The following is a 13,358-nucleotide window of genomic DNA, read 5'->3' as shown; positions in this document are numbered from 1 at the left end:
CAAGTCGCCTTCTTGTATCGAGTCTGACCTCCACCTGCAGGGATTCTGCAAACGTGCACTACTGTACTGAATGAAGCCTTGACTGTGGTGCCCCTTTGTAGCTTCCCAAGGTGCTCTGTAGTTCCTTCACTTAAGCATTACTGTGTGCTCTACTGGATCCTTGAAAGCAGGATTTTCTCTTCATGTTGAGGTACACGAGTGAACTTTTCTCTTCCGGTGTGCTCTTAATGAAAAACGTGGATCGAATAAACTTGTAAGGATAATTGTAACTGCATTGTACCTAGCAGTTCTTTACAAAACTAAGATGATGTTTACTGCTGTACATAAAAAAGGAAAAAAAGACGTGTATACATGTGTTTAATATTTCTTTTACATCTTTAAGATCTTTAGATACTATTGGATTTGAATATTTTTCATATCGTTATTAATAAATTGGAATGTCTGCTTTGACTCGTCTTGCGATTGTGAATAAAGTATTTAAAATTGGGGAACAGCTATTTTTTTTGCCTGTGTTGACATTTTCCATACAGTATCCGACTACATATTTGCAGTCAATACATGTGTTTAATATTTCTTTTACATCTTTAAGATCTTTAGATACTATTGGATTTGAATATTTTTCATATCGTTATTAATAAATTGGAATGTCTGCTTTGACTCGTCTTGCGATTGTGAATAAAGTATTTAAAATTGGGGAACAGCTATTTTTTTTGCCTGTGTTGACATTTTCCATACAGTATCCGACTACATATTTGCAGTCAATATTTATATGAAACAAACCTTGAGGTCATATAAGTCAAACAAATGAAAACCAAATACTATCGTGTGGTACAAATCGTAAACTTGTCTGGTTGTTAAACTGTTAAAGGACATACCGTTTTTTTGTGTCCTCGCTAAGACATCAAGTACTGCTCCAGAATACACAAAATGTTAACATTCCATATAAATCTGTCCAGTATGGTCACCTACGGCCATAATTTTAGTCGACTCTAAGGAATGGCATTGCAAACGGGCTGAGGGGTTAGCTATAGACTCGCCAAAAATGTGTGTAGCTCCACCGTCCAGCATTTTATTTGATATTCTAAATGTAGAGTAAAAGTATATTCATAAATTATTTTCTCAGTCATCTTTTAGAAAAAAAATATCATTGAGCCATGCCTTTTGACTCTCCTTGTACATGTCACCAAAAATATATATATTTTTTTCACTGCTACTCATCTTAGGTGCTCGCCACCGTGTTCGCCAAAGCTGTCTTGAGCAGCATCTGATGCCCGAGTGTGTTCAACTCAACAGTGGCCTCTTTCTCATCCCACCTTATGAATAGGGAGGGCATACTGACATGAATTCATGGCAACAACAACAAGACCCCCATTCAGAGTCAACATAAGCACTCAACGTCACATCCAATAGTACAGAGGATCTACGGTGTTCAATAAAATATTTTTAATCCATTTAAATCAAAGTAAAATACACTTTTTGGAGGTAAGAATGTCTTTAGTTGGGAATTTACACTGACTAAGTCCCATTAGGTATATTTGGCAAATGTAATGCGAGCCAATACAAGGGCTGTATATTTATATTTGTTTGCCTTGCGGCTCATTTGTGATTAAATATTATGCTCGTTTTGTGGTTGTTTTCGTTAGTGGGTAAAAACGCTGAATCAAGCAGACGAACAGACTGTTATATTTATGCATCTTGAATTAAGCCATCGTCAAAAGCAAACTCTTGTACTGGATCTCGTTTGCTTCTGATTAAAAAAAAAAAAAAAAAAGCATGCTGACCAGCCGAAATTAAGCAGAGGAGGTGGCAGGCTTTTCGGTTTGAAAATTGCTCTTTATGACATTGCAATGCCGATTTGAGTTTGATGAATTGCTGAGCCCTCCTACCAAGTCATGAGTTAAAATCCAGATGCCCCACTGCAGGTTACAAAGGCAACATTTGTTTTTCATGACTACAACTTCAACTTTCAAACCGAAACAAAAATCTCCACACAGATAAAATCACATGTGACCTGATGATTTACAGTGATGATGTATGCAGTAATTTCAGTTAGCCACAAAGCCACATCAGGTATGTGGCAACAACATCTTGGAAACGGTCCTGTGACGCATGCCGGCCGACGTATTCCTGGAGATTTATTTCGCAATGCACCCATGTGTCTGTCGCTTCGTCTTTCGCGATGTGTGCGTTTATCACAGTCAGGCCCAGGATATTTGCACACGCAGTTGTACACGACGCAAATTCAACCTTGTGCATATTTGTCAAACCGCCCTTCCCGTTGTCCCATTCCTAAGTCAAACAGGCGAAAACCGATCCGTCCTTGGAAACGTACCTGTGACAAACGACACAACGTGACGACTTGTCACACTCACCTGCTCACGGAGCATCTCCAGCACATGTTCCAGGCACTCGTTCACGGAGAGCTCTCCGGTTTTCAGCAGCAACTCCGGCGCCTCGGGGCGCTCGTAGTCTGAGTCGATTCCTGTAAAGCCTGCCAATGAAATAGCGGAAAACAAATGCTGTGACAACACTGGAGGCGCTCCATTATTCGTCTTGCATGATGATTGAGGAAGGAAAGGTGGGGACATGCGCGATGCAAGGAGTTAAACAGCGTGAAACGCAACCTTTAATCTCGCCAGCCCGAGCCTTCTTGTAGAGTCCTTTTACATCTCTGCTCTCGCACACCTCTAAGGGAGCGTGGATAAACACCTCAAAAAATGGTAGCCCGGCGCTCGCGTGGATTTTCCTGGCTTCGTTACGATCCTGTGGGGACAATAATAACGCGTATGCTCAGCAAAACGTTTACGTCCGCTTTACAGATACCACATCTGCTCCACACACAGCGGGCCTTGCAAAAGAGAAAGGCGGTGGCATCGGATGTCGTGGTAAAGGTGATTTATTCAAGGCATAAGGGGAGGGCGTGTTAACAATGGGATCTAAAAAAGTCAACGATGAAAGGGCTTTAGATTTCAGTAATCAATGCAACAAATGACTGTTTTCAGTTCTTTGCGATGTGTAAAATGTTTTGAAACTGCGGGCGTAACATATATTTTATTGTTAAAAAATGCTATTAATATTTGGACGCTTTTTCAAACACATTCAAATTATATTCAAATACGGGAGTTTGAAAATTATTCTGACAGTCACTTCAATCGACTACTTAGTAAAATCAGAAAAACATAATTTGTGAAATAATTTGGGAATGCAATGTAGTTAAGGTGTGGTGGGTTTATTTAGTCAAGTGAGCCATACAGCAGGAAGAAAAAAGTATTCGTGGAAATGGTATTTGACGTCACTGAGAGTTGTTTGAAGCATTAAAACACTGAGCTGCAGAAACTACCAGACCTTTATTTGGACAAATTTGTTTTTGAAACAATGTTGATGAGTATTTATGTAATTTTGGAATTGGATTATGAACTGCACAAATAAATACATTGTATTTTTACAATCGCATCCTGTCTCGTTGACTTTGACACTTGTTGCAGACTTACGAGAAGTCATGCGTGCCGTGATCATGACGCCCTCTGAACCACTGGTGAAAGGAGACTTTGATTCGCTCTACTTCATCGAGAACCGCTTCAAACAACAAGGCGTACGTAGGAATAGTTGTTTCGATTGCATTCTTCTCCATGTTATGTGTTCTGTTGGATTATTGTTACCTTATGTTAAATGTTCTGTAAAGTGCTTTGTTACGGTGTTATTTTATTCAAGTTGACCTCACACACTGACCTTAGTAAAGGGGGAGATGAAACTGGTGATGCAAACAAGTCCGGCGTCCGCAAACAGTCGGGCCACCTCAGCGATGCGACGGATATTCTCCTCGCGGTCTGTGGCTGAGAAGCCCAAATTCTTGTTCAGGCCGTGACGAATGTTGTCGCCGTCCAGGGAGTAGCAAGGGATGGCATGGGATACCAGGAACTCTTCCAGGGCAAAACTGATGGTGGTTTTTCCAGCCCCAGACAAACCTGGTAGGAAGAGGAAGGAATGCCAAATAATAGTTCCAAGTCCTATGGTCTTGAATATTATATATGAGACTTATTCCTACACGCTCACATTTGGTTAAACCACAACTAGTACGCAGCTCATCTCTTGCCCGCATCTGGATTTTAGCCTGTTTTACTGCCGCTTCTCTTTTTCCTCTCCGTCTGCTCATCCGTTACGTAAGGGAAGTTAATCCCCAGTGAGACACTGGTTGTAACTGGCACATGACGCGGCTAGCCGTTCTGTTTTGCTAAATTATTCAAACAGAATACAACAAAACATTTTGCACATACATGAGGGAAAATGTCTTCCACAACCCCAATGATGGAGATTTGGCTCCCAGTAAAGTGCAACCTTTGTATCTGCCGGTGCTACCCCAAACACAACAAGCTATTTTCATCGTTTGTCATCATTAAAAAAATAAAAACGATATGAGGATAAGCCGTTCTGATAATGGATGATGTGATTTACCTGTGAGCCAAATGGTGCACCCTCGGAACCCTCCCCTGGTGCCCACAACCTGTCCCCTCTTGCTGCGACTGACATGGTGGGCCTGGTAGACCACATTGGTAGACCTGTTGAGGTTCTGTGACAGAGGACAAGAAAACAGAAGCGTCACCACGAGCTGTTCACTTCTCGTTCAAGACAAAATTGCGCAATTTGACCGAGGCATCTTATGTATCTTGATAATTTGCCAACATCTCACCTTCAGTCTAAAAAGCTCAGTTATTCAATGCAATGACATTGACACACAGGGAGACAATGTTGACAAAAAAAAATGACTATGCAAACTATCGTGTCCTGCTCCACCTTCTTTACCTAGTCATAATTCTGTTGACAAAACATGTGGCTGGACATTGATTGATGAACATTTTTAGGTGTCTTTGGTTTGTCCAGTGTACACAGATGGGCAATGCATACAGTAGCAAAGCAGGCCATTCAAATACAGTACCACAGGGCAGATGTCATAAAATAAAACATGTCTGTGTAGCTTAACTTTACAACGCAAGTGGGGAAGCTTTTTTTTTTAAATTTAGAGTCCTCCAAAGCCCATTATAAAATGGTGAAATAAAACATGACACAACAATGCTGAGCATTTTGGGCTGACGGTTTTGATAAGCTCATCTGACGCTTTGTTTATTCTGAGTGAAGTGATGATTTGATTTCTCCCCAGGCACTCCTTAATGTGTGGAGCCGGTAGTAGTTGCTCGTGGCTGTTGCGTCATTTCATTTTTTTTTTTCCTCCCTCAAGGAAAGGATGTGACTCAAACATGTCATTCCCAAGGCATGATGGAAAACGTTTGCTCTTCTCTCATACTTGGAGAAAACAACCAATCAAAGTCTCGGACAGGAGTTCATTTGAACTCTGACTCAAGTACTATCTTCCCCTTTTGGATATCCAGTCACAAACTCATCATCGTCAAATTGATACTTTGCTTTGGCCTTCTCTCGACACTGATTATGTGGATTGGGCCCCATCCCAATACTGCGTTGCGCTGCCTGTCCAATGTGGTTGTAAAATTCTAACCCTTTCTCCACTTTCCAGCTGCTTTGAAAAAGGCACCACTCTTGGGTCCCCCCCCCACCCCCACAGTTGAGATGACAGAGTGAGTCAAAGTAGTACGCTCAAGGTCCCAAGTGCCGACACGGACCAGGATGTTTTATGAAAGGGGCTGTATTGACTTGCTGAGGGGAGGTGGCGAGGGTGAGAGGCATGGAAGGAATGGCGGTGGTGGCGGAGGTGAGTAGCCCGACTGTACAATGTGTCCTGTGTGCTGCCTGTAAGGCCAGAGCTGATGTGGCAGCAATCGGGTTCACAAGTCGCCTTCTTGTATCGAGTCTGACCTCCACCTGCAGGGATTCTGCAAACGTGCACTACTGTACTGAATGAAGCCTTGACTGTGGTGCCCCTTTGTAGCTTCCCAAGGTGCTCTGTAGTTCCTTCACTTAAGCATTACTGTGTGCTCTACTGGATCCTTGAAAGCAGGATTTTCTCTTCATGTTGAGGTACACGAGTGAACTTTTCTCTTCCGGTGTGCTCTTAATGAAAAACGTGGATCGAATAAACTTGTAAGGATAATTGTAACTGCATTGTACCTAGCAGTTCTTTACAAAACTAAGATGATGTTTACTGCTGTACATAAAAAAGGAAAAAAAGACGTGTATACATGTGTTTAATATTTCTTTTACATCTTTAAGATCTTTAGATACTATTGGATTTGAATATTTTTCATATCGTTATTAATAAATTGGAATGTCTGCTTTGACTCGTCTTGCGATTGTGAATAAAGTATTTAAAATTGGGGAACAGCTATTTTTTTTGCCTGTGTTGACATTTTCCATACAGTATCCGACTACATATTTGCAGTCAATATTTATATGAAACAAACCTTGAGGTCATATAAGTCAAACAAATGAAAACCAAATACTATCGTGTGGTACAAATCGTAAACTTGTCTGGTTGTTAAACTGTTAAAGGACATACCGTTTTTTTGTGTCCTCGCTAAGACATCAAGTACTGCTCCAGAATACACAAAATGTTAACATTCCATATAAATCTGTCCAGTATGGTCACCTACGGCCATAATTTTAGTCGACTCTAAGGAATGGCATTGCAAACGGGCTGAGGGGTTAGCTATAGACTCGCCAAAAATGTGTGTAGCTCCACCGTCCAGCATTTTATTTGATATTCTAAATGTAGAGTAAAAGTATATTCATAAATTATTTTCTCAGTCATCTTTTAGAAAAAAAATATCATTGAGCCATGCCTTTTGACTCTCCTTGTACATGTCACCAAAAATATATATATTTTTTTCACTGCTACTCATCTTAGGTGCTCGCCACCGTGTTCGCCAAAGCTGTCTTGAGCAGCATCTGATGCCCGAGTGTGTTCAACTCAACAGTGGCCTCTTTCTCATCCCACCTTATGAATAGGGAGGGCATACTGACATGAATTCATGGCAACAACAACAAGACCCCCATTCAGAGTCAACATAAGCACTCAACGTCACATCCAATAGTACAGAGGATCTACGGTGTTCAATAAAATATTTTTAATCCATTTAAATCAAAGTAAAATACACTTTTTGGAGGTAAGAATGTCTTTAGTTGGGAATTTACACTGACTAAGTCCCATTAGGTATATTTGGCAAATGTAATGCGAGCCAATACAAGGGCTGTATATTTATATTTGTTTGCCTTGCGGCTCATTTGTGATTAAATATTATGCTCGTTTTGTGGTTGTTTTCGTTAGTGGGTAAAAACGCTGAATCAAGCAGACGAACAGACTGTTATATTTATGCATCTTGAATTAAGCCATCGTCAAAAGCAAACTCTTGTACTGGATCTCGTTTGCTTCTGCAGGTGTACCTAATGAAGTGGTGGTCAATCGACGACAAACTTTGAACAAGTTCTACCGCTTAAAAATAAAATTGACGTGATTTGACAGACCTCCTCCGTGAGTTTCATGACAACTTGCGGGTGACTCGCTCTGGCTCTTACCGTACGAGGCTTCTTCACTCCGGACATTTCCGACGAGGGAGAAGCCGCCGATGGGCTGCTGGACACCGGACTCGCTGCGCTTGACTCACGGGGCTCGGGATGGTGCTGCAATCGGTCGTCGTTAACTTTTTTTTTTTTTGGCTCCGGTCACCAAAGGCGACGAGGGGGGCTTTAAAAAGGGCCTCCAAGACACGTAGCATTCCACTGGCTGGCCCAGCCTCCAGCCTGCCTTCCTCCTCCCTCTCCTCCGCCCGCATCCATACAAAATTCACCCCAACTAGTTGGTCATTGCGATTCGTTACGACACCACTGTGCTGGCCGAGCCCCCTCCAACCTGGCAGAATGAAAGCTGGACATTTCGGTGTCCACTAAGTTTGAGTACAGCATATTTATACGCATTTTTTCCCACCACCCAAGATGGTGTAACGTCTTTTGTCACGGTACTTCAACCCTCTCCCGAGAGAAAAAAAACGAGCATTTTTAGTAGTTCGCCGAAAATACCGATATACAGTACTAGCTGGGTTAGCTTGACTATTAGCATCAAGGGCCAGCTAACGTTGGACTCGAAACCCTGCTAGCGCCCTTCCCGTTGTCCCATTCCTAAGTCAAACAGGCGAAAACCGATCCGTCCTTGGAAACGTACCTGTGACAAACGACACAACGTGACGACTTGTCACACTCACCTGCTCACGGAGCATCTCCAGCACATGTTCCAGGCACTCGTTCACGGAGAGCTCTCCGGTTTTCAGCAGCAACTCCGGCGCCTCGGGGCGCTCGTAGTCTGAGTCGATTCCTGTAAAGCCTGCCAATGAAATAGCGGAAAACAAATGCTGTGACAACACTGGAGGCGCTCCATTATTCGCCTTGCATGATGATTGAGGAAGGAAAGGTGGGGACATGCGCGATGCAAGGAGTTAAACAGCGTGAAACGCAACCTTTAATCTCGCCAGCCCGAGCCTTCTTGTAGAGTCCTTTTACATCTCTGCTCTCGCACACCTCTAAGGGAGCGTGGATAAACACCTCAAAAAATGGTAGCCCGGCGCTCGCGTGGATTTTCCTGGCTTCGTTACGATCCTGTGGGGACAATAATAACGCGTATGCTCAGCAAAACGTTTACGTCCGCTTTACAGATACCACATCTGCTCCACACACAGCGGGCCTTGCAAAAGAGAAACGCGGTGGCATCGGATGTCGTGGTAAAGGTGATTTATTCAAGGCATAAGGGGAGGGCGTGTTAACAATGGGATCTAAAAAAGTCAACGATGAAAGGGCTTTAGATTTCAGTAATCAATGCAACAAATGACTGTTTTCAGTTCTTTGCGATGTGTAAAATGTTTTGAAACTGCGGGCGTAACATATATTTTATTGTTAAAAAATGCTATTAATATTTGGACGCTTTTTCAAACACATTCAAATTATATTCAAATACGGGAGTTTGAAAATTATTCTGACAGTCACTTCAATCGACTACTTAGTCAAATCAGAAAAACATAATTTGTGAAATAATTTGGGAATGCAATGTAGTTAAGGTGTGGTGGGTTTATTTAGTCAAGTGAGCCATACAGCAGGAAGAAAAAAGTATTCGTGGAAATGGTATTTGACGTCACTGAGAGTTGTTTGAAGCATTAAAACACTGAGCTGCAGAAACTACCAGACCTTTATTTGGACAAATTTGTTTTTGAAACAATGTTGATGAGTATTTATGTAATTTTGGAATTGGATTATGAACTGCACAAATAAATACATTGTATTTTTACAATCGCATCCTGTCTCGTTGACTTTGACACTTGTTGCAGACTTACGAGAAGTCATGCGTGCCGTGATCATGACGCCCTCTGAACCACTGGTGAAAGGAGACTTTGATTCGCTCTACTTCATCGAGAACCGCTTCAAACAACAAGGCGTACGTAGGAATAGTTGTTTCGATTGCATTCTTCTCCATGTTATGTGTTCTGTTGGATTATTGTTACCTTATGTTAAATGTTCTGTAAAGTGCTTTGTTACGGTGTTATTTTATTCAAGTTGACCTCACACACTGACCTTAGTAAAGGGGGAGATGAAACTGGTGATGCAAACAAGTCCGGCGTCCGCAAACAGTCGGGCCACCTCAGCGATGCGACGGATATTCTCCTCGCGGTCTGTGGCTGAGAAGCCCAAATTCTTGTTCAGGCCGTGACGAATGTTGTCGCCGTCCAGGGAGTAGCAAGGGATGGCATGGGATACCAGGAACTCTTCCAGGGCAAAACTGATGGTGGTTTTTCCAGCCCCAGACAAACCTGGTAGGAAGAGGAAGGAATGCCAAATAATAGTTCCAAGTCCTATGGTCTTGAATATTATATATGAGACTTATTCCTACACGCTCACATTTGGTTAAACCACAACTAGTACGCAGCTCATCTCTTGCCTGCATCTGGATTTTAGCCTGTTTTACTGCCGCTTCTCTTTTTCCTCTCCGTCTGCTCATCCGTTACGTAAGGGAAGTTAATCCCCAGTGAGACACTGGTTGTAACTGGCACATGACGCGGCTAGCCGTTCTGTTTTGCTAAATTATTCAAACAGAATACAACAAAACATTTTGCACATACATGAGGGAAAATGTCTTCCACAACCCCAATGATGGAGATTTGGCTCCCAGTAAAGTGCAACCTTTGTATCTGCCGGTGCTACCCCAAACACAACAAGCTATTTTCATCGTTTGTCATCATTAAAAAAATAAAAACGATATGAGGATAAGCCGTTCTGATAATGGATGATGTGATTTACCTGTGAGCCAAATGGTGCACCCTCGGAACCCTCCCCTGGTGCCCACAACCTGTCCCCTCTTGCTGCGACTGACATGGTGGGCCTGGTAGACCACATTGGTAGACCTGTTGAGGTTCTGTGACAGAGGACAAGAAAACAGAAGCGTCACCACGAGCTGTTCACTTCTCGTTCAAGACAAAATTGCGCAATTTGACCGAGGCATCTTATGTATCTTGATAATTTGCCAACATCTCACCTTCAGTCTAAAAAGCTCAGTTATTCAATGCAATGACATTGACACACAGGGAGACAATGTTGACAAAAAAAAATGACTATGCAAACTATCGTGTCCTGCTCCACCTTCTTTACCTAGTCATAATTCTGTTGACAAAACATGTGGCTGGACATTGATTGATGAACATTTTTAGGTGTCTTTGGTTTGTCCAGTGTACACAGATGGGCAATGCATACAGTAGCAAAGCAGGCCATTCAAATACAGTACCACAGGGCAGATGTCATAAAATAAAACATGTCTGTGTAGCTTAACTTTACAACGCAAGTGGGGAAGCTTTTTTTTTTAAATTTAGAGTCCTCCAAAGCCCATTATAAAATGGTGAAATAAAACATGACACAACAATGCTGAGCATTTTGGGCTGACGGTTTTGATAAGCTCATCTGACGCTTTGTTTATTCTGAGTGAAGTGATGATTTGATTTCTCCCCAGGCACTCCTTAATGTTTGGAGCCGGTAGTAGTTGCTCGTGGCTGTTGCGTCATTTCATTTTTTTTTTTCCTCCCTCAAGGAAAGGATGTGACTCAAACATGTCATTCCCAAGGCATGATGGAAAACGTTTGCTCTTCTCTCATACTTGGAGAAAACAACCAATCAAAGTCTCGGACAGGAGTTCATTTGAACTCTGACTCAAGTAATATCTTCCCCTTTTGGATATCCAGTCACAAACTCATCATCGTCAAATTGATACTTTGCTTTGGCCTTCTCTCGACACTGATTGTGTGGATTGGGCCCCATCCCAATACTGCGTTGCGCTGCCTGTCCAATGTGGTTGTAAAATTCTAACCCTTTCTCCACTTTCCAGCTGCTTTGAAAAAGGCACCACTCTTGGGTCCCCCCCCCACCCCCACAGTTGAGATGACAGAGTGAGTCAAAGTAGTACGCTCAAGGTCCCAAGTGCCGACACGGACCAGGATGTTTTATGAAAGGGGCTGTATTGACTTGCTGAGGGGAGGTGGCGAGGGTGAGAGGCATGGAAGGAATGGCGGTGGTGGCGGAGGTGAGTAGCCCGACTGTACAATGTGTCCTGTGTGCTGCCTGTAAGGCCAGAGCTGATGTGGCAGCAATCGGGTTCACAAGTCGCCTTCTTGTATCGAGTCTGACCTCCACCTGCAGGGATTCTGCAAACGTGCACTACTGTACTGAATGAAGCCTTGACTGTGGTGCCCCTTTGTAGCTTCCCAAGGTGCTCTGTAGTTCCTTCACTTAAGCATTACTGTGTGCTCTACTGGATCCTTGAAAGCAGGATTTTCTCTTCATGTTGAGGTACACGAGTGAACTTTTCTCTTCCGGTGTGCTCTTAATGAAAAACGTGGATCGAATAAACTTGTAAGGATAATTGTAACTGCATTGTACCTAGCAGTTCTTTACAAAACTAAGATGATGTTTACTGCTGTACATAAAAAAGGAAAAAAAGACGTGTATACATGTGTTTAATATTTCTTTTACATCTTTAAGATCTTTAGATACTATTGGATTTGAATATTTTTCATATCGTTATTAATAAATTGGAATGTCTGCTTTGACTCGTCTTGCGATTGTGAATAAAGTATTTAAAATTGGGGAACAGCTATTTTTTTTGCCTGTGTTGACATTTTCCATACAGTATCCGACTACATATTTGCAGTCAATATTTATATGAAACAAACCTTGAGGTCATATAAGTCAAACAAATGAAAACCAAATACTATCGTGTGGTACAAATCGTAAACTTGTCTGGTTGTTAAACTGTTAAAGGACATACCGTTTTTTTGTGTCCTCGCTAAGACATCAAGTACTGCTCCAGAATACACAAAATGTTAACATTCCATATAAATCTGTCCAGTATGGTCACCTACGGCCATAATTTTAGTCGACTCTAAGGAATGGCATTGCAAACGGGCTGAGGGGTTAGCTATAGACTCGCCAAAAATGTGTGTAGCTCCACCGTCCAGCATTTTATTTGATATTCTAAATGTAGAGTAAAAGTATATTCATAAATTATTTTCTCAGTCATCTTTTAGAAAAAAAATATCATTGAGCCATGCCTTTTGACTCTCCTTGTACATGTCACCAAAAATATATATATTTTTTTCACTGCTACTCATCTTAGGTGCTCGCCACCGTGTTCGCCAAAGCTGTCTTGAGCAGCATCTGATGCCCGAGTGTGTTCAACTCAACAGTGGCCTCTTTCTCATCCCACCTTATGAATAGGGAGGGCATACTGACATGAATTCATGGCAACAACAACAAGACCCCCATTCAGAGTCAACATAAGCACTCAACGTCACATCCAATAGTACAGAGGATCTACGGTGTTCAATAAAATATTTTTAATCCATTTAAATCAAAGTAAAATACACTTTTTGGAGGTAAGAATGTCTTTAGTTGGGAATTTACACTGACTAAGTCCCATTAGGCATATTTGGCAAATGTAATGCGAGCCAATACAAGGGCTGTATATTTATATTTGTTTGCCTTGCGGCTCATTTGTGATTAAATATTATGCTCGTTTTGTGGTTGTTTTCGTTAGTGGGTAAAAACGCTGAATCAAGCAGACGAACAGACTGTTATATTTATGCATCTTGAATTAAGCCATCGTCAAAAGCAAACTCTTGTACTGGATCTCGTTTGCTTCTGCAGGTGTACCTAATGAAGTGGTGGTCAATCGACGACAAACTTTGAACAAGTTCTACCGCTTAAAAATAAAATTGACGTGATTTGACAGACCTCCTCCGTGAGTTTCATGACAACTTGCGGGTGACTCGCTCTGGCTCTTACCGTACGAGGCTTCTTCACTCCGGACATTTCCGACGAGGGAGAAGCCGCCGATGGGCTGCTGGACCCCGGACTCGCTGCGCTTG

General features: G+C 42.2%; 2 protein-coding genes across 3 annotated transcripts in view; both read right to left on the bottom strand.

Moving 5' to 3' along the window:
* LOC109528784 (bifunctional 3'-phosphoadenosine 5'-phosphosulfate synthase 2-like) overlaps positions 1-7,956 on the bottom strand; it is a 13,358-nt gene extending 5,402 nt beyond the window's left edge. Inside the window, exons 1-5 of one of the 2 annotated variants that reach the window (XM_019891747.1) lie at positions 7,432-7,956; positions 4,453-4,567; positions 3,730-3,965; positions 2,625-2,763; positions 2,373-2,491 (exon numbers count right to left, since the gene is read on the bottom strand). In XM_019891747.1, the coding sequence (XP_019747306.1) occupies positions 2,373-2,491; positions 2,625-2,763; positions 3,730-3,965; positions 4,453-4,567; positions 7,432-7,509 (687 nt within the window). In that variant the 5' untranslated portion in view covers positions 7,510-7,956. The remainder of the gene's footprint in view (positions 1-2,372; positions 2,492-2,624; positions 2,764-3,729; positions 3,966-4,452; positions 4,568-7,431) is intronic. The other variant, XM_019891748.1, reaches the window with a different exon arrangement.
* Positions 7,957-8,087: 131 nt separating this feature from the next.
* On the bottom strand, positions 8,088-13,352 carry LOC109528766 (bifunctional 3'-phosphoadenosine 5'-phosphosulfate synthase 2-like). Its single transcript, XM_019891718.1, has 5 exons — positions 13,276-13,352; positions 10,246-10,360; positions 9,523-9,758; positions 8,418-8,556; positions 8,088-8,284 (listed from the first exon to the last, which is right to left on the bottom strand). Exons 1-5 carry the CDS (start codon positions 13,300-13,302, stop codon positions 8,088-8,090), a joined length of 714 nt encoding a protein of 237 aa, XP_019747277.1. The 5' UTR covers positions 13,303-13,352.
* Positions 13,353-13,358: the final 6 nt, after the last annotated feature.

Source organism: Hippocampus comes, unplaced genomic scaffold, assembly GCF_001891065.2.
Source record: "Hippocampus comes isolate QL1 unplaced genomic scaffold, H_comes_QL1_v1.1 scaffold121, whole genome shotgun sequence".
Taxonomy (NCBI): domain Eukaryota; kingdom Metazoa; phylum Chordata; class Actinopteri; order Syngnathiformes; family Syngnathidae; genus Hippocampus; species Hippocampus comes.
Note: the sequence above shows the minus strand (reverse complement) of the source record. Positions and strands in the feature narration are given on the sequence as shown.

Coding starts and splice junctions, on each gene's coding strand:
- LOC109528766 (XM_019891718.1), bottom strand. CDS start 13,302: ATGTCCGGAGTGAAGAAGCCTCGTACG. Junction 10,361..13,275: donor GAGTGAAGAAGCCTCGTACG/GTAAGAGCCAGA, acceptor CCTCTGTCACAG/AACCTCAACAGGTCTACCAA. Junction 8,285..8,417: donor TCGGGCTGGCGAGATTAAAG/GTTGCGTTTCAC, acceptor TTTCATTGGCAG/GCTTTACAGGAATCGACTCA.